The 23,838-nt window shown below is 42.2% G+C and overlaps 2 protein-coding genes across 4 annotated transcripts in view; both read right to left on the bottom strand.

Moving 5' to 3' along the window:
• Nucleotides 1–4,522: 4,522 nt before the first annotated feature.
• Nucleotides 4,523–15,493, bottom strand: LOC129816604 (ADP-ribosylation factor-like protein 5A). The gene is made up of 6 exons (XM_055871290.1): nucleotides 15,044–15,493; nucleotides 9,495–9,555; nucleotides 8,272–8,419; nucleotides 7,962–8,045; nucleotides 6,119–6,270; nucleotides 4,523–5,268 (listed from the first exon to the last, which is right to left on the bottom strand). Exons 1-6 carry the CDS (start codon nucleotides 15,087–15,089, stop codon nucleotides 5,220–5,222), a joined length of 540 nt encoding a protein of 179 aa, XP_055727265.1. The 5' UTR covers nucleotides 15,090–15,493; the 3' UTR covers nucleotides 4,523–5,219.
• Nucleotides 15,494–16,279: 786 nt separating this feature from the next.
• LOC129816603 (voltage-dependent L-type calcium channel subunit beta-4-like) overlaps nucleotides 16,280–23,838 on the bottom strand; it is a 65,966-nt gene continuing 58,407 nt past the window's right edge. For all 3 annotated transcript variants that reach the window (XM_055871288.1, XM_055871286.1, XM_055871289.1), the window contains 4 exons: nucleotides 22,325–22,476; nucleotides 21,781–21,876; nucleotides 20,892–21,086; nucleotides 16,280–19,061 (listed from right to left, as the gene is read on the bottom strand). In XM_055871288.1, coding sequence (XP_055727263.1) covers nucleotides 18,807–19,061; nucleotides 20,892–21,086; nucleotides 21,781–21,876; nucleotides 22,325–22,476 — 698 coding nt within the window. In that variant the 3' untranslated portion in view covers nucleotides 16,280–18,806. The remainder of the gene's footprint in view (nucleotides 19,062–20,891; nucleotides 21,087–21,780; nucleotides 21,877–22,324; nucleotides 22,477–23,838) is intronic.

The raw sequence follows: 23,838 nt of genomic DNA, 5'->3' as shown, positions 1-23,838 counted from the left end.
AAGTGCCGCCTTATCTCAGTTCACTGGTCACGATGGCTACACCCACCCGTAGCACGCGCTCCAGCAGGTATATCTCACTGATCATCCCTAAAGCCAAAACCTCATTTGGACGCCTTTCCTTCCAGTTCTCTGCTGCTTGCGACTGGAACGAATTGCAAAAATCTCTGAAGTTGGAGACTTTTATCTCCCTCAACAACTTTAAACATCTGCTATCCGAGCAGCTAACCGATCGCTGCAGCTGTACATAGTCCATCGGTATATAGCCCACCCAATTTACCTACCTCACCCCCCATACTGCTTTTATTTATTTACTTTTCTGCTCTTTTGCACACCAGTATCTCTACTTGCACTTGATCATCTGATGATTTATCACTCCAGTGTTAATCTGCTAAATTGTAATTATTCGATTTATTGCCTACCTCCTCATGCCATTTGCACACATTGTATATAGATTCTCTTTTTTCTACCATGTTACTGACTTGTTTATTGTTTACTCCATGTGTAACTCTGTGTTGTTGTCTGTTCACACTGCTATGCTTTATCTTGGCCAGGTCGCAGTTGCAAATGAGAACTTGTTCTCAACTAGCCTACCTGGTTAAATAAAGGTGAAATAAAAAATAAAATGAAAAAAATAAGCACCAGCTGTCAGAGCAGCTCACAGATCACTGCACCTGTACATAGCCCATCCAATCTACCTCATTCCCATACTGTTATATTATTTATCTTGCTCCTTTGCACCCCAGTATCTCTACTTGCAAATTCATCTTCTGCACATTCTACCATTCCAGTGTTTCATTGCTATATTGTAATTACTTCGCCACAATGGCTTATTTATTGCCTTACCTCTCTTATCCTACCTCATTTGCACATGCTGTATATAAACTTTTCTACTGTATTATTGATTGTATGTTTGTTTATTCCCTGTGTAACTCTGTGTTGATGCATGTGTTGAACTGCTTTGCTTCATCTTGGCCAAGTCACAGTTGTAAATGAGAATTTGTTCTCAACTAGCCTACCTGGTTAAATAAAGGTGAAATAAATAAAATGAATAAACATGCTTCGTAAACAACAGATGTAGACTAACAGCGAAACGCTTACACCAGGGGAGAAGCCAGAAGATGCAGCTTAGTTATTGAAGGAAATGACATGATGGAGGGCATTAGCAGCTGCACATTGATAGCTATAGCCTCAACTCTCAATAATTCCACCACTAACTCCTGGGAAAACAACTGACCCCATAAACACAGAGGTAAGATGTGGTGAGTGTCATAGGTCATCATGACATAACTGTGCAAAGAATCCTGGCATGTTTACCAATACCATACCACTGTGACTGGACAGTCACCCAGTCCAGACACCTGTCTGGGTGTTCTAATGGGTAACTGACATATAGGGGTCAGTATTCCGTAAAGTGACTAGGACTTGAATGCTTTCGGACTGCGGTCTTGTTTTTATATACTGCATGCTGAGTAATGCAAATGTTCCATTAATGGTGGCAAATGTTTTTATTTTACTATCTTCATATTGTATGTAGGGTGAACATGTTTGCATTTTTTATGTATCTTTTATTTCTACAGGGTATTCTCATTGAGAAAAACCTTTTTTGCAGCATGGGACACTTCAGCATCATATGTGAGAATAGCAGGGCCAGGATGTGGTACTCACTTTTCAGATTACATCATTCTCATGTTTATGGTGTTTGACACAGTGACACATTTACAACCAATGACAAGACTATTTGTTGAAGACAGTTCCTCTGTTCCACTCAGAGATAGATTGAGGACTCAAAAAAATTTACGAAAAAACCTGTATCTGTGCTATTATAGGGTCTGTGACAGCATGGGCAGCGCCATTGAGGCCATCTCCATTTTGAAGTAGTCAATTTTCTTCTTCACGATTGGCTTATCCAGGTTGGACATGACCCCAACAGGGTCACCAGGAGAGAGCAGCTAATGAAGTTGGAAGTCCCACCCAGTTGACTACATTAAAATGGTTGAAGCCCTCAATGGCAGTGCCCATGCTAATACTGCCTTTTGGCCACTAGAGGCCTCCCTCATTCTCTATGGTTTCACTCTGGACAAGTGACCAACCAATAGAATGGTGTTTCACAACTGAGTAATCAGAGACAATACACTCCTAACTTAATACTTGTAGGTTATTCTCTTACAATTGGACATTATTTGCTTACTATCAGTCATTGTATCCCCTTTTGATGACTAACATATATGGCAATTCTAAAATAAATGAATCTCGCCATGCCAACTAAAAGTAATCTCATTGTAAAACTGACAGTGAGCAAATATTGGTTTACTACTGTAGAAACATACTACAGTATGCAAATGTCAACTCTCATGTTGAAGTGCTGTTCCGGAATGTACTGTCCATAGAAATATTGAAATCTGAACCATTATGAAAATACATTATAGTTGAACCTGGAACAGTACTTAGTGCTGCAGTTTCTCACCTCTCCTCATGCGTGTCTGCTCACCCTTTCTATGGGAAGATCTCAATTGCATACTCCTCGTTTCCTACTCAAAACCAATTGGAGAAAGTCAGAGAGGAGTGATCTCTGGCTTTCTCAACCAACCTGGTTTGAGGAGATGAGGAGAGGACAACAATTGAGATCTTCCCCATGTGAAGCTAGGCAAGTGATTTCCAAAGTTTGGGATAATAAAGGATACTTGACTTGGACAAGGCCTTGTTCGGCTGCGTTCTCCTCATCCTGTCTTTGGCTGTCCCACAGACTTCTACATGGGCTGTTCAGTGTCACTCACTCACTGCTCCCGTCTGTCCATCAGAGGCCATTTTTCTCAAAACGAATGCTGAACTTGAGTCCAATGGTCCACACCAGAACATACTGCCCCCCAGAGGTTGATTGAAGGTTGCAGGGTTGCAAACTGGTGAGGGCCCAAAAAGGTGACACTTTTTTTTGTTGCACTGAAACATGCAAAAAAAATCCCTGCTAGGGGGAATGCAGGTTTTAACTAATTAAACAACAAAGAATATGATCTACATGATCAGTCTCTGTGTGTAAAATAAAAAGTGGTTAATGTGAACCTAACTCACAGATAAAAAAATGTAAAAAAAGCAATCCAATGTTATTTGTTGCCTAGACTTTACTGCAAATGAAAGCACATCGTTCTTACTCTTCCTAACGAGCAGTGGGTGCTGCCGTGGGCCCAACCCCGTCCCAAAGCACTCACAGGCGGCCCAGTCCTTGTGCAGCAGTCCCTCCCAGCTGCAGTCAGAGCAGGAGATGTTCACCCCTCCGCATCCAGACTGCAAATGAATCACGCATGCGGGAAGCCGCCGCTGGCTGATCCCGGCCCGGCTTACATAAAAAAATTCAATTAACCTGAATTAGGGCCAGAGTAGTTACCATAAATTTCTCACATTGCCATTGAGTTTTTTCTATTGTCTCTTTTTGGTCCATTTAGATTGTATACAATTTTTTTTTTAATGTTATGGTTTAAAATGTTCATGTTTTACTGTGAATTGTTGTAGGCTCCTAAGGTTAAAAACCAAACCAAATGAAGAAAACTGAACTAAAAAAACAAAAAACTAACTCCCCCAGAGTGTCTCTTTTGCCGGCCCGGATATAGGAGGGTTGGAATTGTGACATTTAAAAAAACAAGAATTGACAGAAGAAAGTTCATACAGCGTACATCACAATTACATAAACATGGTCAATTACGCAAATTAGGTTATGACGTCATTTAGGACAGCCAATAGCTACTTCCCTTACTGAGGAGTGGGCAACAGTCAATAGCGCGCTGGACTTCGGGCTAGAAGGTCGAGGGTTCGAGACCTGCTCCCTGCCTGTTTCATTACTATAGCGAATTGGTTAGGTTACTAATGTTAGCTCATCTGATGTTGTAACGTTAGCTGTCTGACTTTATTAGACAGCTAATTTTCATAAACTCAAGAATTTTATCAGATAAATTGGCTAATGTTGCTCAACATGTCTCTGGCTAGTTTACGGAGAATTCGATCCAGTTAGCAAGATTTTTAACAATGCTAACAAAACTTGTTCTACCACTTTCTCCCTTACCTCAAACTTTCCAAATGCCAGTTGTTTTTCGGTTACAGCTCATTATTAAGTACGCTTCATCACCGTGGTCAGGCTCCTCATCTAACGTTACCTTTTCGTTATCGTTCAGAGACGCGCTGCTGTAGCTGGCAAGCTGTCTTTCCAGAGCGCGCGCTGATGGTTGTCTCTTCAGTCGCTTGTTGCTCTGATTTCTGTTGTTATGTAAACGATTGGCCGAGCCTTGGATACAGCCAGTATTGCTCCAAACGCGCATCGCTCGTTCGCTTACAGCCAGTAGTGATCCAAAACTCCCCCTCCCAAACCTTCTCATTGGATCTAAACGAATCACATAGGTCACCTATTTTGGATTCAAAACTGCGAATTTCGCCGAAAGGTGACTATGACAAAACCACATTACAAGGGTATATGAAGATAACCAGAAACATAGGAATATTTCTTACCTGCCAAATAAATACACATTTACGACAAATGTAATGAACCCAAAACAGATAAAAACACTTTAGTTTTCCGAATGTATTTCATATGAGCTGAGAGAGTTGGGTTTCCCGCTCTTCGGTTCTGTGACTCAGTATCTTCAGCCATCATCACTTCAGGATTCCGACGCAGCAGGCACAAGGTAATGAAATGTGAATTAAGGAATAAAGCGCCATTTGGGACGCAGTCATAATGTAAATACTGGACTGTACACATAGGGCAATACCACCATCTCAGACAGTATGGCAATACTGAAACAAGGCCACGCTGGGCAGGTAGGCTCACTCAAACAACGAAATATGAGTCCTCTTAAGTCCAAGCTCACCTCCAGTCCCAGATAGTCCATATCTTTTTTAGTTGGAAAACCAACCTTGCAGATTCAGAAATTCAACACACCGGAATTCTTATAAGTCTTTTGTTTAACTTTTCTTTCCAGAATTGATCCTGAAAAGGTAGAGTTATTCAGTTCTCGTTGCTCACAGTTCTCAGTCAGAGCAGTGTTTTGTAGTAATAAATAAACACGCAACAGAAAAACAACATCCTGGCAGTCTGACCAGCTGGGTCAGGTCAGAGGCTTCATGGAGAGGGCCACCCGTCAACCGCCAACCAACCACTACACCCCTCAGGACTGAAGGTGTAGAGAGAGGAGAGGAACAGCACACCTGTTGTTTTTGTTGTTGATCAGGGTCAAAGGTCATCTGACTCGCAGTCGTGACGTCATCCACTCCAAGCCTTGGCACAACCTAAAGGTAGGGAGACATAAGGAAAACAAGATAATGGATTTATCAGTTCATGGGAATATATTTTGATACTTCACAAATGTATGTTCTTCAGACTAACACGCAGTGCATTTAGAAAGTATTCAGACCCTTCTGTTTTTCCACATTTATGTTACTTATTCTAAAAAATACACTGCTCAAAAAAATAAAGGGAACACTTAAACAACACAATGTAACTCCAAGTCAATCACACTTCTGTGAAATCAAACTGTCCACTTAGGAAGCAACACTGATTGACAATAAATTTCACATGCTGTTGTGCAAATGGAATAGACAAAAGGTGGAAATTATAGGCAATTAGCAAGACATCCCCAATAAAGGAGTGGTTCTGCAGGTGGTGACCACAGACCACTTCTCAGTTCCTATGCTTCCTGGCTGATGTTTTGGTCACTTTTGAATGCTGGCGGTGCTTTCACTCTAGTGGTAGCATGAGACGGAGTCTACAACCCACACAAGTGGCTCAGGTAGTGCAGCTCATCCAGGATGGCACATCAATGCGAGCTGTGGCAAGAAGGTTTGCTGTGTCTGTCAGCGTAGTGTCCAGAGCATAGAGGCACTACCAGGAGACAGGCCAGTACACGTCTCCTGATGTTTTAATACATTTAATACATTTTAGAATAAGGCTGTAACGTGTAACAAAATGTGGAAAAAGTCAAGGGGTCTGAATACTTTCCAAATGCATTGTATGCCTAAGTGAAGGATTGCCAGTACTCCCTAAGATGGTTAGCGGACACCAATTTAGTCAATATTCGAGACAAATACTAGTTTTAATGAGAGTGGTCCGGTCCGCCAAGGAGAAAACACATTTTCTTACCCCTCCCCAGTGAGGGCGCAGCAAGCCTGGATGTGCCACTGGTGGTCTTTGACTGATGTGAGCTGCAGGCTCTGGGAGATCTCAGCCACAGACATACAGCCCTTCACATCCTGCTTGTTAGCAAAGATCAGCAGGCCCGCCTTCTTCAGATCCTGACAAGAGAGAGAGAAAGAAAGAAAGAAAGGAGAGAATTTGGAGTTTAGCACACTTAATTTCAACTATGGAGTACTAAAAGGGATGGAGAAGGACTTGTGAATGATACAATGAGGGAATAGAAGGAGGATGAGGAGAAAAAGCGAGAGGTGCCCGTATGCTTATCGACCAGGGGTGTCAAACTCATTCCAGTGACAGTGTCTGCGTGTTTTGGGGTTTTCCTTTCAATTAAGACCTAGGCAACCAGGTGAGGGAAGTTCCTTTCTAATTAGTGACCTTAATTCAACAATCAAGTACAAGGGTGGAGCAAAAAACACGCAGACACTCAGCCCTCCGTGGAATGAGTTTGACACGTGTGTCATAGACCATCATGGAACACCAGCTGCTGCCATGTCTTCTGCCAGTGGTGGGCCGTCAGGGCCTGCAAGGCCTTCTCTGCTGGCCTAAACATCATCAGAATATATATTTTCCCACAAATATGTATTAAATGATTCCCCAGAGTAAGAGTTATACTCTTCATTTCATAGCTTTCCTCTTGGTTGCACTGCTTCCAGCCCCAGGTTGAGATTTGGAGGGCTTGTCTTTATGTTAGATCTTTTATCCAATCATATTCAGCCATCATGTGTTGCCAGGGGTCTAAAATCTGCCCTCAGGCCTTCAGAATCAACAGTGCGAGCGCTTGTCGCTTATAGTGAATGGAAATGAACATTTAGTGTCAACCAATCAGCTTTAGAGTTGGCTATTGTACGCCTGCTGGCTGGCTCCAGTGTTACACAGGAGCCAGCTAGCAGGCGTAGTGCGTGCACGTCTTTTGATTGGATTACCAATATTGAGAGGCCGGTCCTATGGAGATCTAGGAAACTGAATTTGATAAACAAATTAATTTGCGTACTACTAAGCTGTTTTTTCAACCCACAATGGCGGAAGGAGGAGAAGATATCGATTTGGTCGAGGATATAATTATAACGCCATTCTCAAGACGAACTTTTCAAGAAAAGTTAGACATTGTAAGGAGAGGTCGCCCGACGCCACAAAGCCTGTCACAGGCGGGAAAGGGCTTCGTTCGCTCGCCACTTTCAAAGTTTCAACTACGAGCGCTGTCAATGGGGTGAGTGCTGTCAATGGCTCCTTGGCTCCGAGAAGCACTGCAAACTGTACTGCTGGGAATGCCTATTATTTGCAAGTGATCGATTTGGTGTTTGGAGCCACACTGGCTTTGCAAACTTGAGTTGTCTAACCAAGGCAGCAACGAGACACTAAAGTACGGCTGGGCACTAACAAGCAATGGTGCTTTTGAAAACTTTTGGGGACACCAGAGTGGATCTACAGCTCAAAGAACACGCGCGCAGGGCAACGGAGCTGCACAATGAAAAGGTGAAGGGAAATATTGAAAAGACTCATTGATTGTGTAATGTTTTTGTCAAATGTCAATTTGTCAATTTTAAGGTGACGCAACGCCTGGTTATACTGCGTTTCTGTCTAAATGTATAGTGTCTAGAGCCATGGCATCATAATGAGGTGGATTAATTCGGGTGGGACTGTGTAATACCTCACTGAAGGCCCAGGCCCCAGGCCCACGGCACGCCACTGTCTTCTGCTGTGGGATGTATTGAACTCATACCATCTTGACCCACACATATTGTCATACGTCCTCTCACATAAAACATGTACAAGAAGACCAACAACTCACTTCATGTACAAGCATTCTGTAGAGCTCCTCTTTGGTGACAGAGATTCTCTCTCGGTCGGTGCTGTCCACCACTATGATCACAAACTGGAGAGAAAGATGGGCAGAGAGATAAGGACAGTTAAAAAGACAGCCGATAACACTTTATATTAAATTGCTCTTATACCTAAGTAAAAACACTGGAAACATTGTATTAAGCCGTTTTTAAAAAACAATTGCATAGCAATATTGTTGAGCAGTTTTTGTTAGTTTAATAAAAAATAAAACTACAAAATAATAATAACTGCCATACAGCCACAATACGTGGTCTGACCTCTGTGTTTGTGTAGTACGTGTTCCAGGAGGATCTCAGTGACTCCTGCCCTCCGATGTCCCACATCAGGAAGTGAGTGTTGTTCACCACTATCTCCTCCACGTTGCTGCCTATTGTAGGAGAGGTGTGCACCACCTCGTTCATAGAACTGCATCACAAGCACAGGAGGTTTTCAATCAATGCAAAAAAAAGTCAGATAGAATTCTGGTAGGCATGAGAACAATGGGGTTCCCGGAGTTCACTTCACTTTGTAATCTATGCCCCATTGTATCATTCTTCCATGAACTGTGGGTTAACCAAAACCTAGCCCAATATTGGACTAAAGGAGCCTTACTCCTTATAGACCAAGGACCTTAGGCAGGCAGCCTAGTGGTTAGAGAGACGAGTTGGCAGTTCGAATCCCGGGTCCAACAGAAGAAAAAAAATCAGGTGATATCAAGATTTCCGTTAGGAAAATGTGGTGCCGGACAACGTGACCAGGAATATTTTAATTTACTGGACCCATATGCATTGGGTGCATAAACAATTATGGCGTCCACCCACGGTGCTCAGAATGACAGAAATCACATTTAAATTATGGTAATGCATCTTAACAGAACATGCAACTCATGTAATGAAGCAGCCAATAAAACATAATTTGCCCAAATGGAATTGGCAGGAAAACACCATTCTAAACAGAGCACCTAATAGCGGTTCTATTTTGTGATAAGATGAAAATCTCAGTTAGAAACTTAGAAATAGGGGGTATCTAAAGATGCAACAACTAAGATGGGTTGCTAATATGACTAGGATTGACAACGAAAGAAAGTTGATATGAAAACCAATAGAATAGAGGATAAATGGCATAGCAGCCCCCCCCCCCCCCAAACAAGCCTGCTTCAGGGCATCAGAAGAGCTGAGAACAGAGTGGCGGAGGAGAGTGCTGCGGGTGAAGCGTGAAGACTCTTCTTGACTGACTTTCAGGAAACTGTTCTAGGCTTGGCCTATGTGCAGCCCACCGGAGTTGGATGGATGTGACCTATACATCCAACCCAATAACAGCCTCTGTTGAAGACCATTGTTCAACCCAATAACTACATGTAGGACTACTTTTGTTTTAGTTCTTACAGTCTTTGAGATTATCAGTATAATGAAAAGCACTACATAACTTACATCTTCCCTTTCATAGGCGTCCCTCTCATCCCCTTAATTTCCTTATAAAAAGGGCACAATAGGCTACTTACAACTGGTAAAGAATGGTGGTCTTCCCTGCATTGTCCAGGCCCACAATAATAACCTTGTGCTCTGAAAAAAAAGTGAGAAGAAATACATTTTAAAAACACATTCAAATAATCACAAGACACTATAAACTTCAAAAATAAGTCTGACTTCAATGCCCAGTGGCTGACCTACGCACCCAATATGGAGCAGCACAATTGAGTCATTTGGATATTTGTTATTCAGCTCTCCACAGCACAGTCATAAACTAAACAAGCCATTCATTATAGGAGCTGCAAGACTTAAGACTTCACAGTGACAAACTGCAATGTTTCACACATATTCAAACGGCTCTCTCGCTGCCCTCTCTCTGAGACAAGGCAGTGCCAGAGACACACACACACACACTAGAGTGAGTGGTCTCAGTGCTGCGCTTGCTAAGGTTGAAAGCAGCAGCTGTCGGTAATGGATGGCACACACATAACGGATACTGAGCCACCTGCTCAGCTGAACACATAACGGATACTGACCCACCTGCTCAGCTGAACACAGAGCGGATACTGACCCACCTGCTCAGCTGAACACATAGCGGACACTGACCCACCTGCTCAGCTGAACACAGAGCGGATACTGACCCACCTGCTCAGCTGAACACATAGCGGACACTGACCCACCTGCTCAGCTGAACACAGAGCGGATACTGACCCACCTGCTCAGCTGAATAAAGCCGAAGCCATCTGCACTCAAACATACGGCTCCATGTAAACACTGTCACTGACAGACAGACAGACAAACAAATAAACACCAACAAGACACACTGGACCAAAACAAAAGACAGGTTCTTAGCACACACACACACACACTACAATGTTGTTAGCATGGTGCTAGCTGCCACTAGACAAGAAATTACATTACACCTGTGAAGTTAGTCTAGTCCTCATGAGTATGACTGAAGAAGGTACATGGGCTATACAAAACTAGCCTCGTACGAACCATCCTGATCTGGCAAGCTTACATTCTGTATCCATGTAGCGGTAGTGAAAAGAGAATTTAAGCTTGCGAGGTCATCGGGATGGTTTGTACTAATGCAAAACCACACCTTGACCGGAATTCAAGACATATCCAGTATGGCTAATCCAGACATATGGGCACAGCAGGCTGAGCAAACATATGACTAATAAGCTGAAACAATATCCACCCCTTTTAAAAGCTACAGGCAGGAGTAGGCTGTGTATATTTGGATTGGATCTAGAGCTAGGCCTACTCACTCCCCTCGTCCTGACCCAATACTCACTCCCCTCGTTCTGACCCAATACTCACTCCCCTCGTCCTGACCCAATACTCACTCCCCTCGTCCTGACCCAATACTCACTCCCCTCGTCCTGACCCAATACTCACTCCCCTCGTCCTGACCCAATACTCACTCCCCTCGTCCTGACCCAATACTCACTCCCCTCGTCCTGACCCAATACTCTCCCCTCTTCCTGACCCAATACTCTCCCCTCTTCCTGACCCAATACTCACTCCCCTCTTCCTGACCCAATACTCACTCCCCTCTTCCTTACCCAATACTCACTCCCCTCTTCCTTACCCAATACTCACTCCCCTCTTCCTTACCCAATACTCACTCCCCTCTTCCTTACCCAATACTCACTCCCCTCTTCCTTACCCAATACTCACTCTCCTCTTCCTTACCCAATACTCACTCTCCTCTTCCTTACCCAATACTCACTCTCCTCTTCCTTACCCAATACTCACTCTCCTCTTCCTTACCCAATACTCACTCCCCTCTTCCTTACCCAATACTCACTCCCCTCTTCCTTACCCAATACTCACTCTCCTCTTCCTTACCCAATACTCACTCCCCTCTTCCTTACCCAATACTCACTCCCCTCTTCCTTACCCAATACTCACTCTCCTCTTCCTTACCCAATACTCACTCTCCTCTTCCTTACCCAATACTCACTCTCCTCTTCCTTACCCAATACTCACTCTCCTCTTCCTTACCCAATACTCACTCTCCTCTTCCTTACCCAATACTCACTCCCCTCTTCCTTACCCAATACTCACTCCCCTCTTCCTTACCCAATACTCACTCCCCTCTTCCTTACCCAATACTCACTCCCCTCTTCCTTACCCAATACTCACTCCCCTCTTCCTTACCCAATACTCACTCCCCTCTTCCTTACCCAATACTCACTCCCCTCTTCCTTACCCAATACTCACTCCCCTCTTCCTTACCCAATACTCACTCAATAATTACTCCCCTCTTCCTTACTCATGCCCATATTAACATATGTAGCCTAATCATGTGACTGACAAGGAAATGCTGGTTGAGCAGCACAGCAATTATAGAAGTGAATCTCCTTTCTTCACAATCCCCAAAATACCCTGACATACAATGCAGAAATGAAAGGGGGCCTCAAGAACAACTAGAGCCTTGATAGTTTCTGGGCAATATGGTTAAAGAGTAATTTCTCTTCCTGTCTCTTGCTACATGTATTTTTGGCAGACCTGCAGCACAATCCCCAGTGTTTAGGCTTCAGAACCGGGGTTCAACTTGACTGCTACTCGGGACTGTTTACAGTAAATGGAGTGGTCTACTTCGATTCACGGTCACAACTAAGACTACTTTGGTGTTCATTTTTTAAGGAAAGGGAAATTACTCTTTTTTTCTTTACGAAACAACTTCAGATGACACCAAGTAGCATGGGAAGTCAACTTCCCATGTGGGGGGGGTCTAAGCTATAACATTATGTAGACACTTTTTTGGTGGGCGTGATAGATAGACACTAGGGCTGGGAAACGCCAGGGACGATACTTTGGTGCCATATGTCTGCTGCAGAGGGTCAAGAGACAGCCAGGAGAAAACTAATTTTGATCAGTCATGGAAATAAAAGTGCTGAAAACAAAATGTATTTAACAAAGAGCAGACCTTAATGTGAGATTTTTTTTTGCAGCCACTGCAAAATGCAGATTGCATAGAGCACACATCTGTCACCCGAGTTTGAGATCTCCAGTTAGTCTTGCGTAAACTAATGCATAAGACCTTGTCTCAGTTGCAAAGATACCTCAGGTGTTTTAGGCTATGTGTAACAGTTAAAATTGGTGCACACGGTTCCATCAACAATATCGACTATATTCACTGTAAAGAACCTTTGTACCTGGTGCTGTGCTAGTCTATTTTACTTGTCATTCACCTTGTGAATTAACTTATTTTTTTTTAATTTAAACTGCCACAGCCCACAGCCTTTGAAATTCCTGTTTGAAGTACTACTGACACGGCAACATAAACTTAACGTCTCTCACACCATGGGCTTTATGACACGTGGAACACTGTTGCTTGTTGACGACTACCAATCAAAGCCTTCCCCAGACACTGGGCATACCCAATTACAATAGGCCTATGTGAGAGGACAAGGTCCTTATATTACAAATAAAGATATTGTGAGAGGAGAGTCCAATGAAACTAGCCTAGGTTAAGAGACAATTCAGCTACAGTATCGCTCTGACTGAACCAATATGGAGCCGCTCAGAAATGGGTCATGCTGTATGCCTGTAACAAGAGTTACACTGACAGCGAATTAAGTGGGTCAATAGTTGTTGAAAACACTCATATTTCCCCTTTTCAGCAGCCTTGAAAACTAGGGCTGGGAATTGCCAGGGACCTCACAATATTATTAATATTGCGATATTGTCGATAAATCGTCAAAAATAATATCCCAATATGTAATTGTATCGATTTCCCCCCCATCACTACTTGAAACGCATAAAAACCTCTTCATGATGGGACATGCTTTGGGTGGGAGGTATACCCGTCTCTAACCTAACCTAGCAGGCGTAAAAAGATGCCTGAGCAGTCCACACATCTGTTTTTCAGGGGAAATGGAAGTTAGGTGGAAAATACCGTTTTCCTGAAAAACGGACACATCCGCTTTCTACCTACCCCGCGGAGAGTGGCCTGGCTGTCTGGTAGTAACGGGTAAAAAGTATGATGTTGTATTTTGTTAGAGGCAAGCTGTCCAGCCTGTGACAACAGTAGCTCTCTTGTCAACTCCTTATGGAATTGCCATGCCAAACATGTTAGGCTTGACAATGACAGCAATTTAGTTAGCAAACACAAACATCTGGAACCAGTCTAGTACAACAGAACAGGATTCTTTGTCGTCATTCAGAATGAGTGCTTCGCGTTCATCCATAGTTAAACACATTCTGATGTGGCACTGACTGCATGTGGGGATAGGAGTGAAGAGTAAACCTAAAGTGAAATCTTTAGTTTTAATATCTGTGATTGTTTATGTATACAACCTTGATTTTACTAGGCAAACGATCCTTTACCACAGTCAGTGACCCCCCGAGAATAGGCCCACATACTACATAAAACCAAGAGGCCAAGAGAGAGAACTTTCCATAGGAGCACTCTGCTGCCCTCGGGTCTCGTGTTACAGGTTCGCACAGATCTGTTTACAGATTGAGTTAGTTCAGGATTCAGCAGCAAGGGATTGATTACATTTTCAGCTAATTTAGACAAAAACACAGTGCACTAAAGAGGACGTTCAGCACAGCTCTTAGCTGACCATCTGTGAGGGAAAAGAGGAAAAATACTGCATCAAAGGCCAGTTGCTGGGCTAATGCTCAAAATGAATATTAAATTTCCATTTTACTCTCCAGTGATCCTGAACTTTAGCTAGGCTGACTCAACTCACGTGGTACACAGCGAGGATGGGAGTCCAAATGACATCCCAATGTCCCAACAAACTTCCATAGTTGCGGTCCAGAACCAAGGCTCTCTGAACAATGCAGTACTGATATAGCTATAACAATATACAAAACACATGGTGATATCATTCAATATAGCTATCTAGCTTTTACACCAGGGGAGGATGGCTAATAATAATGGCTGGAACCTAACGAATGGAATGATACCACTCCACTCCACTCCACTCCACTCCACTCCACTCCACTCCAGGCATTACCACAAGCCCGTCCTCCCCAATTAAGTTGCCACCAACCTCCTGTGTATTACACTACAGTACTTTGTGGACGGCAGGTAGCCTAGCAGTTAGAGCGTTGGGCCTGTAACCGAAAGGTCGGTAGTTCCCCGAGCTGACAAGGTGAAAAAACTGTCGACGTGCCCTTCAAATCAAAGTACACATATTTGCTGATGTCATCGCAGGTGCAGCGAAACCCTAATTGCTCCAGTGTCGCAGACCCTGGCCGTGACCCCACTCTCAGAGGGTCTCAGTCAGGGGAAGTTGGGATATGAAAAAAAGATGTCCAATTCCCACATGCGTGAAATAGGACAGATAAACACCCAACGAATTATTATAATAATTACTTTACATCCCCTATTTATAAAAATATATATATATATATATATATATATATATATATATATATAATAGCAAGCTAGCTAGCTATCAGTTTTGTAAACACTGGAACATTCTTGGCTGTTGGCTAACAGCTGGACTAGCTAAATAACAACATGAACTCAGCTGTATACGTTAGACGCTAGGAAACGTGCTAGGCTAACTAGCTAACTACACACTCAACGTCAACAATAGGTCTGACATACCTTGATGATTGAAAAGCCTCCATAGCTTGGTGAAAATTATTCCCATGGCTGTTGTTGTAGAGCCTTTGGAGGCAACTAACTACGACCAATTTGGCAGTTATTTAGCTAGGTAACGTTAGCTGACTGGCTAGCTAGATTGCTATCTGGCGAATTCCTGAAGATGTTGATAACGTTAATCGGGCAATGCAGTCACACGACCTGGCAATATTTGACGGTGGAAAAGAGACCAGTTATGTCAACGCTTATTGATAAAGTTCTCATCTTTGCACGAAGGCTTTTCCTCTATGTCCGAAATATAATTACAGGACGACGTTATTGCATTTCTAGCTACAGAATACAATGGTAGCTGATTAGCTAGCCCTGGAGTGTCTAGCTAGAGAATACAACGATAGCTGATTAGCTAGCTCTGGAGTGCAGTCGTCAACACTGACGCATGCTCTCTCCACAATCCGCCCAGTGAGGACGGATTCCAGAGTGATTACCAAATCAGAGACAATTATGATTAATAAAGTTTAGGGTGACACCATATACGTTACATTCATTATGTGTGCAAAGCCCACTATCCAGTAGTACTGCATCCATAGGCACTTCAGGTCATCATCATTTGGAGTGAGGCAATTGCAATCATTCACAAAATGCCACATATTTAATAAGATCGTATATTCAGTTCATAACCCGGGAGTCCCAAACTTTTTCTGCACAAAACCCAATTGACAGTAGAAAATGCAGGGGACCCCACGTGGGAAAATGACATTCCCTAACACTGTTCATATTCATTTAAGGTCCCGCTCGCTGTTCCAACACATAATAATTAAATGAAAACGTATTCTAATAGTATAAAAGGCCTTACATTTATACTAAAAGGTTGTATCCTATACTCATTTGAAGAGTGAGTATAGGATACAATACTCATTTGTTTGATTACAGATTTTCTCAGGGGACCCCAATTTCATGGGACTCCATATTGTCCAGAAGCCAAGTTTGGGAACCACTGATCTAACCTGGCTCTGGGTCAAACAAACATCAATTGCACAACACATCAAGGACATTACAATTGGCCACAAAGAAGAAATTATGATTCACTATATCACCCACTGGGTGTGCACCGCACTGTGTTCTGTTTTCGTGAAAATAAAATAATATTTTGATAAGGGCCAACTCAATAGCCTACATCTTAAGATAACATATCTGTTTGAAGATGGGAGTCAATGAAGAAAAGAGGAATCTGGACCATCATTATAACAGAGCTCTGAGTTTATTTGATAAAAAAGTTCATTTTAACTAGTTAGTTCTCATTTTACATCAATTTCCCATAAAAGATATTTATCTTTCTTCTTGATAAATTAAAAAGTTGTTTTAGTCATGCAGTTTCGCATTTCCCTTTTGAATGTTATCTTTCACAAAAATAACAAGAACACAATCTCATTGAACTCCAATGAAGCCGCTAAGTAGCCGAGGGAGGAAAAGCATCAACATGCAGCACTGTACACATTTGCATAGTACATTTTTCTCTTTTTCTCTAGATTAGTTTGTCCGATTTTTTCTCTTTACCAGCATGCCTTTATAGAATACAGCACTAACGGAAATCGAGCTATCTTGGCAACAGAAGAAGGTATTCGAAGAAAACAAATGAAATATGTTGTGATTTGTTCGGTTGGGGGTTTCTGATACATACCCTCTATTGGTGCTCTATACACAACTCATAGCATACAGAGAGACATTCTCTGACATGAACTTCTATACAGAACTCCCTAGTCTGTACCCTTCACACTCTCTTCATATCACTAAACTTCTATACAGAACTCCCTAGTCTGTACCCTTCACACTCTCTTCATATCACTAAACTTCTATATAGAACTCCCTAGTCTGTACCCTTCACACTCTCTTCATATGACTAAACTTCTATAAATGTTCCTAACCATTTAGACCATAAAAACTATTAAATAAAATGCTACATTTTGAGGATATGTATATGGGTAGGAGAGAAGCCACTACATTGCTACAGTACTCCAAAACAAGGCCTGGGTTAAGCAATAAGGCTTTGAACAATTCATTTGTCATGGTGTTTTGATATGCAATGCTTGGGAAAGTAAAATCGTTCATTAAAAAACAACATAATTTATTTTTAATGGCCAGGACATGGAAGACTTTTAAACGGGGCATTGAAAAGAACAGCTGATGGTTGGCAAATAATTACAATTCATTGATTTGACTTATGTATCGCCTTTCTAGACACCCAAAGCGCTTTACATAGTAATTATGACCAAATGTTTGATGTTAGACTCACAATTTCTTTGTTTCATGAAATCAACAATATAACTTCATAGCAGACTGAATGAAGCGCTCTCATCCGCTTATGTGTCACTGTTGATTAAATTAATTGTTCAAATGAGAGTGTCCAAAACAACAGTCACTCACTCAACTACAGTCTCCTAGGGATTTTTCTGGCCTAACACATACATAACAGCACCGAATCATTATTCCATGACATACTGTATATTGACAAAAAGACATGCTGCCATTGATCATTCTAAACCAATGAAACGTCGGTCCACGGACAGCCGTTATTTCTTTACTTGCCAAGCAGGACTTTCTTTGAATATATTACACTTGAATTCACAAGACCATTTAAAAGACAATAAAATATGATGCAAATGGCATCACTATAATAGGCTGCTTGTACAGTAAATAGGATGTGGTATACCTCAATTCAAATGATCAATATTTCCCTGATTGGAAGTATATCCATCTATACTAAAGCATATCCTTTGATCATTAGTAAATTATGAAACCCATTTAAACAGTTAAAATTAAACTCGATGGGCATATCATCCCTCTCTACTGTATATTTTATTCCTAGTCATGAGTACTAATGGAAAAACTTCAATTAGGCTATTTCCTCTTGGTTGCAGCATACTAAAAACTGATAGGCATAGTCCTCACACTAGAGTTTTAAGGTACTGTATATAACGAAGGGATGCACCCTTTCCTGAAAGAGCACAAGATATGAAACTTGCAACTCACTTAATTTACTTAGCAAATTTTTATTAGAAAATTGTGATTTCTTGTCCTGTGTGGTACGTCGCAAATGGCATTAGCTAAGTATAATTGAGGATAAGAAGGGGATAAAAGCCCTGGAAACTAGAAGATTCCGATTCAGGACCCCCCTAAAAAAAAACTCTACATTTTGACAAACAGGAACTTTGCCTACTCTGAGAAACAGGTTGTAGGCTACAGGACTGGAAAAACTTAAATCAAAGACAATTTCAAACAACTTAGTGACATTAATTAAATATACAGTGCACTGACTCTGCTGCTATTGGCTCCTGGAAATGTGCAAAGAAGTTCTGTGCTGATCGAGGGACGCTTGACGCTGTCTGGCACTGGTTCGAGGCAGGGGTTGATGGGTCACCAAGACCACCACGACAGCTAGCCCTGCTAACACTGAGACAACAGGGAGTCGATGGCCAGACCACATGGTCACCCCTTTCACACCAACATGTCAAGGCTCTGCCATGTTAAAAATAAGACAAGCCCAGAGTTGGGTCTTCCCTTAGAAAAAAAACATGGTTAAAATCTGCCCCTCATAAGAAACAGGCATAGAGATTAGATTTTTAGTTGGTCAATGTTCACGTTTTCACCGTGAACCAGTGCCAGAGGAAAAGCGAGGTACTAACACTTGATAAAAAAGTTGGTTACTGTACAATTAAACTAGAGAGTGGTCATGTGGCTCTTTCGTACGTGACATAAGGGGGTCTTCAGCTCAAAGCCTGTGCCTGGAGTCATGGCTGTAGCTTCCGGGGGAGCCGTTACGGTTGCGGTGGGGCTTGTATGTGTCCTGATAGGGGTCATGATAATCCTCCTCCACCAGGGGGTAGTGGACCTGGTCCCGGCTGTGCTGCGAGCCGGAGGACAGGCGGTTACGGCTCTTCCTCTGCCGCTCATTGTGGTAGTTCTCGTCTGATGGCGAGTGTTCTCCTGCTGTGTGATTGCTGTTCTTGTTTGTGTTTCTTTGACCCTGTTCAGAGAGAAAGAGAGCACATATTGTATAAATTCAGCAGTTGACTATAGCATCAGGTTTTTCAAAAAGTTATATTTGTTTTTTTTATCCTGTAGTAGTGAGCAAAACGTCCTTGATGGTGAGGCTACATAAATAGGCAGCAATCCGGTATCATAATCCTGTATCATTTCACTACTGATTCATACCATTTTCAATTAATTATTTACAACCAATTTGCCCAACAACTAGTCATAATTAGGGCTGTTACGGTGACTGTTTTACCACCAAACCGGCGGTCACAAGTCATGAAGGCAGTCAAATTCCACATGACCGTTTAGTCACCGTAATTAGGCTTCTCCAAGCTCTGATGCTGCTGATCGTCATTAGTAGCCTACCAAACTTGCTGACTGCCTGGTACTCAGCACTCTATTGTCCCTCTAATCACTCTGACATCAATGCAAATGTTTTAGAAAATCTAATCAAACACTTCATGAGAACCCATGAGCTCATGTTGCGCAACATTTCTATAGGCTATACAATTTTACAAGAAAACAGAGTGATGGCCTCTACTAAAACGAGTAGGATCCCATCAGCCTTCTATAGGCTAGGCATACTATATTTCTTTCTCAACTTTCTTAATATTAAGCCAATCGTTTATCTTTACAACAGGAGTATAGCCTACCTCGCTGGCATGAAAATGAACCATGGGAAATGTGTCCTCTTTTCGCTATTTAAGTATATAGATTTGTATTTTTTCCCGCTGCCCCTGTTTCGATACAGGTGCATGATAATGGTCCATTCTATATCAAAACAAATGTCACACATATATTATTTAGTATATGTAAAGACAAGATTAAATCAAGAATAGTCGGGTGACGGGTGACAATATTAGCCTATCACTTGTGAATTCTATATTATCACTTGTGAATGATACCCAGCATAAGAAACTGCCTTTTTTTGCAACTTTTTCTAATCATAAAGGGGGATGCCGCTGTGAAATTATAGGTATTATCAAGTACTTGTCAAATTGTGAATGAGAGACTAATGAAGTGTGTAAAGCCTCTGCAAAAAAGCAAAGCAGAAATCATGCCTTTCAAGCGACTTTTTCAAATCATCATTAGTCGCAACATGCAGCCTTATAATGTTTTAAAAATCAAAACACATAGCCTAACGTTTATAGAACAACTACAGTTACATTAATAACTCTAAATTAAGCATATAGAAGTGCCTATTTCTTTGTTAACCACTCAACACAGAATAGCCGCATGTGTGCACTCCCTCAAATTATTTGGAGAAAATATATATATTTTGTTCAATTGTTTTCCTCATACAATCATTTGAAAAAAATAATGTCACAGAATTCTAAGCAAATCTTGTCTGCTAAATGAACTAGTGTAGCCCACAGCCATATGGCATAGCCAGATCAGGACCTAACATAAGGACAACTCAGAGTATGCTACTCTGTTCTTCTGAAATAGACTACATTTTGTTCATATCATGTTTCTTTAGACCTGTCTAAAATAAATAATGGATGTATTGTGAAGGTGTAGGCTATATTACATGGATTTTTTTGACTTTTTAAAATGTAGATGTTCCAAAGGTCTGCATCAGTGGCTTGTAATCTATGTGCGGAAGCCAGGAGATGCTAAATGTGTTTATGTTAATTAACGGTCAAATACCATGAGACTGACATTTATTTACTTGACCATCACCAGCTGACAAAATGTTGTGACTGCCACAGCCCTAGATAATAGCTATTGCCACCGCATCTACTTTAACACTGTAAGACCAGTTTCCCAGTCAAATAAGAGGGCAAATATCAGTCAAAGTAAGGTCAGGTTGATTCACCGGTTGGTTGACCAGCCCAGTTATAGCTGTGGGGTACGGAGAAAGGGCAGTGGATCCCAGGTTGCGGCCCAGCAAAGGGTTGAGAGGGGTGCTCAGGGAGGTGTGTGTTGCCCTCCAGTAGGCTTCCAGGTACTCTGCCAGGTGATCACATGCATCCTCCAGCTGATTCTCATCCAGAATGATGTCAAACATTTCCTAAGAGACAGGGGGAGGGGAGAGAGAGCGAGAGAGACAGAGAGACAGGGAGAGAGGGAGAGAGAGGAGACCAGAGAGACATTCCGACTTAGTGACTGAGGAATTTAGTTGCTGGTAGTAGCAGTTAACTGTCGGTTATTGTCCCTCGTGGAAGGCCAGAGACCAACAGTTGACAGGGTGTACTGAGGGTTATTGTTCCTTATGGGAGGTAAGAGACCAACAGTTGACAGGGTGTACTGAGGGTATATTGTTCCTTATGGGAGGTAAGAGACCAACAGTTGACAGGGTGTACTGAGGGTTATTGTTCCTTATGGGAGGTAAGAGACCAACAGTTGACAGGGTGTACTGAGGGTTATTGTTCCTTATGGGAGGTAAGAGACCAACAGTTGACAGGGTGTACTGAGGGTATATTGTTCCTTATGGGAGGTAAGAGACCAACAGTTGACAGGGTGTACTGAGGGTATATTGTTCCTTATGGGAGGTAAGAGACCAACAGTTGACAGGGTGTACTGAGGGTATATTGTTCCTTGTGGAAGGCCAGAGACCAGCAGTTGACAGGGTGTACTGAGGGTTATTGTTCCTTGTGGAAGGTAAGAGGCCAGCAGTTGACAGGGTGTACTGAAGGCTATTGTCCCTTATGGAAGGTAAGAGGCCAGCAGTTGACAGGGTGTACTGAAGGTTATTGTATACCTACCGGAGGGCACTGTGCTAGTTTGTCTGCTGCCACCAGCTGCACGTTCAAGTGTTTGCTCTGGGATTTCCCTCTCGACTTGATCAACCGCTGCAGAACCTGTGGATAGTTTATATATTCACAGTGCTGGACTTGGACTGAAATAGGCTACGGTACACATTTTGGGTGCCGGTACTGTTTATTTTTAGGTGCAGGATCTACACAATACTTTTGAGATAATATTCTATAAGAGGAACAGGTTGTAGAACATTTTATGACGAGCTCCTGCCCAAGTCAAGCACTGTATATATCAAGTCAGAAGAAAGCAGCAAGACAAATCAGCATGGGTCAGGGATGGAAATAGAAAATGGCAAAACTTTGAATTCACCTTTTTTTTAACTCTTACATGTCACTCAGTGGCAGAGGAATTTGGGTACAACTGTGTGTATAAAGGCAGGAGAATTCATACATGTCAAAATGATTTTACTCTCGGAGCCTGGTTCCCTCCCACCTTGGGTATGTAGCAAAATTAGAACCATTTGAGGATAAGGGGAAGCCTAAAACTTACTTTAGGAGAGGACACTTTAACATGGACGATGATAGGTGCTAAGGACGTCTTTATGAGCTGGGAAGGATGGTTGATTGTGTCAGCATCCAGGACCACCAGCTGTAAGGATCTGGCCAGCTCAAATATCCTCTCAATCTCACTCTGAACCTCCGCTGTGGGGAAACAGAACAGTGATCACAGATGGTGGATCAACAACCCTTTATATTGCCAAAATCGGAAGACATCTATTCCACAAATTCTGTGTAATACACACTTTATAGGATCTGATAAGTACAGTATGTACAGTACCAGTCAAATGTTTGGACACACCAACTCATTTAAGGGTTTTTCTTTATTTTTACTGTTTTCTACATTGTAGAATAATACTGAACACATCAAAACTATGAAATAACACATATGGAATCATGTTGTAACCAAAAAAGTGTTAAACAAATCGAAATATATTTTATATTTGAGATTCTTCAAAGTAGCCACCCTTTGCCTTGATGACAGCCTTGCACACTCTTGGCATTCTCTCAACCAGCTTCATGAGGAATGCTTTTCCAACAGTCTTGAAGGTGTTCCCACATATGCTGAGCACTTGATGGCTACTTTTCCTTTACTTTGCGGTCCAACTCATCCCAAACCATCTCAATTGGGTTGAGGTAGGGTGATTGTGGAGTCCAGGTCATCTGGTGCAGCACTATCACTATCCTTCTTGTTCAAATAGCCCTTACACAGCCTGGAGGTGTGTTTTGGGTCATTGTGCTGTTGAAAAACAAATGATAGTCCCACTAAGCGCAAACCAGATGGGATGGCGTATCGCTGCAGAATGCTGTGGTACGCCATGCTAGTTAAGTGTGCCTTGCATTCTAAATATATAATTGACAGTGTCACCAGAAAAGCCCCCCAAACCATCACACCTTCTCCTCCATGCTTCACGGTGGGAACCACACATGCGGAGATCATCCGCTCACCTACTCTGCGTCTTACAAAGACACAGCAGTTGAAACCAAATATCTCAAATTTGGACTCATCAGACCAAAGGACAGATTTCCACCGGTCTAATATCCATTGCTCGTGTTTCTTAGCCAAAGCCAGTCTCTTCTTATTATTGGTGTCCTTTAGTAGTGGTTTCTTTGCAGCAATTTGACCATGAAGGCCTTCAGGTCTCCTCTGAACAGTTGATGTTGAGATGTGTCTGTTACTTGAACTTTTTGAAGCATTTATTCGGGATGCAATCTGAGATGCAGTTAACTCTAATGAACTTATCCTCTGCAGCAGAGGTAACTCTGGCTCTTCCTTTCCTGTGGCTGTCCTCAGGAGAGCCAGTTTCATCATAGCGCTTGATGGTTTTTGTGACTGCACTTGAAGAAACTTTAAAAGTTCTAGAAATGTTCCAGATTGACTGACCTTCATGTCTTAAAGTAATGATGGACTGTCGTTTCTCTTTGCTTATTTGAGCTGTTCTTGACATAATATGGAATTGGTCTTTTACCAAATAGGGCTATCTTCTGTATACCACCCCTACCTTG

Source organism: Salvelinus fontinalis, chromosome 19 (genome assembly GCF_029448725.1).
Source record: "Salvelinus fontinalis isolate EN_2023a chromosome 19, ASM2944872v1, whole genome shotgun sequence".
Lineage (NCBI taxonomy): Eukaryota > Metazoa > Chordata > Actinopteri > Salmoniformes > Salmonidae > Salvelinus > Salvelinus fontinalis.
This window is presented reverse-complemented; position numbering and strand designations above follow the sequence as displayed.

Excerpts from the sequence above, each read along its gene's own strand:
- LOC129816604 (XM_055871290.1), bottom strand. The coding sequence starts at position 15,089 with ATGGGAATAATTTTCACCAAGCTATGGAGGCTTTTCAATCATCAAG. Across the intron at positions 9,556-15,043 it reads GAGGCTTTTCAATCATCAAG|AGCACAAGGTTATTATTGTG; the intron begins GTATGTCAGACC and ends CTTTTTTTTCAG. Across the intron at positions 6,271-7,961 it reads ACAGAATGCTTGTACATGAA|GATCTGAAGAAGGCGGGCCT; the intron begins GTGAGTTGTTGG and ends CTCTCTTGTCAG.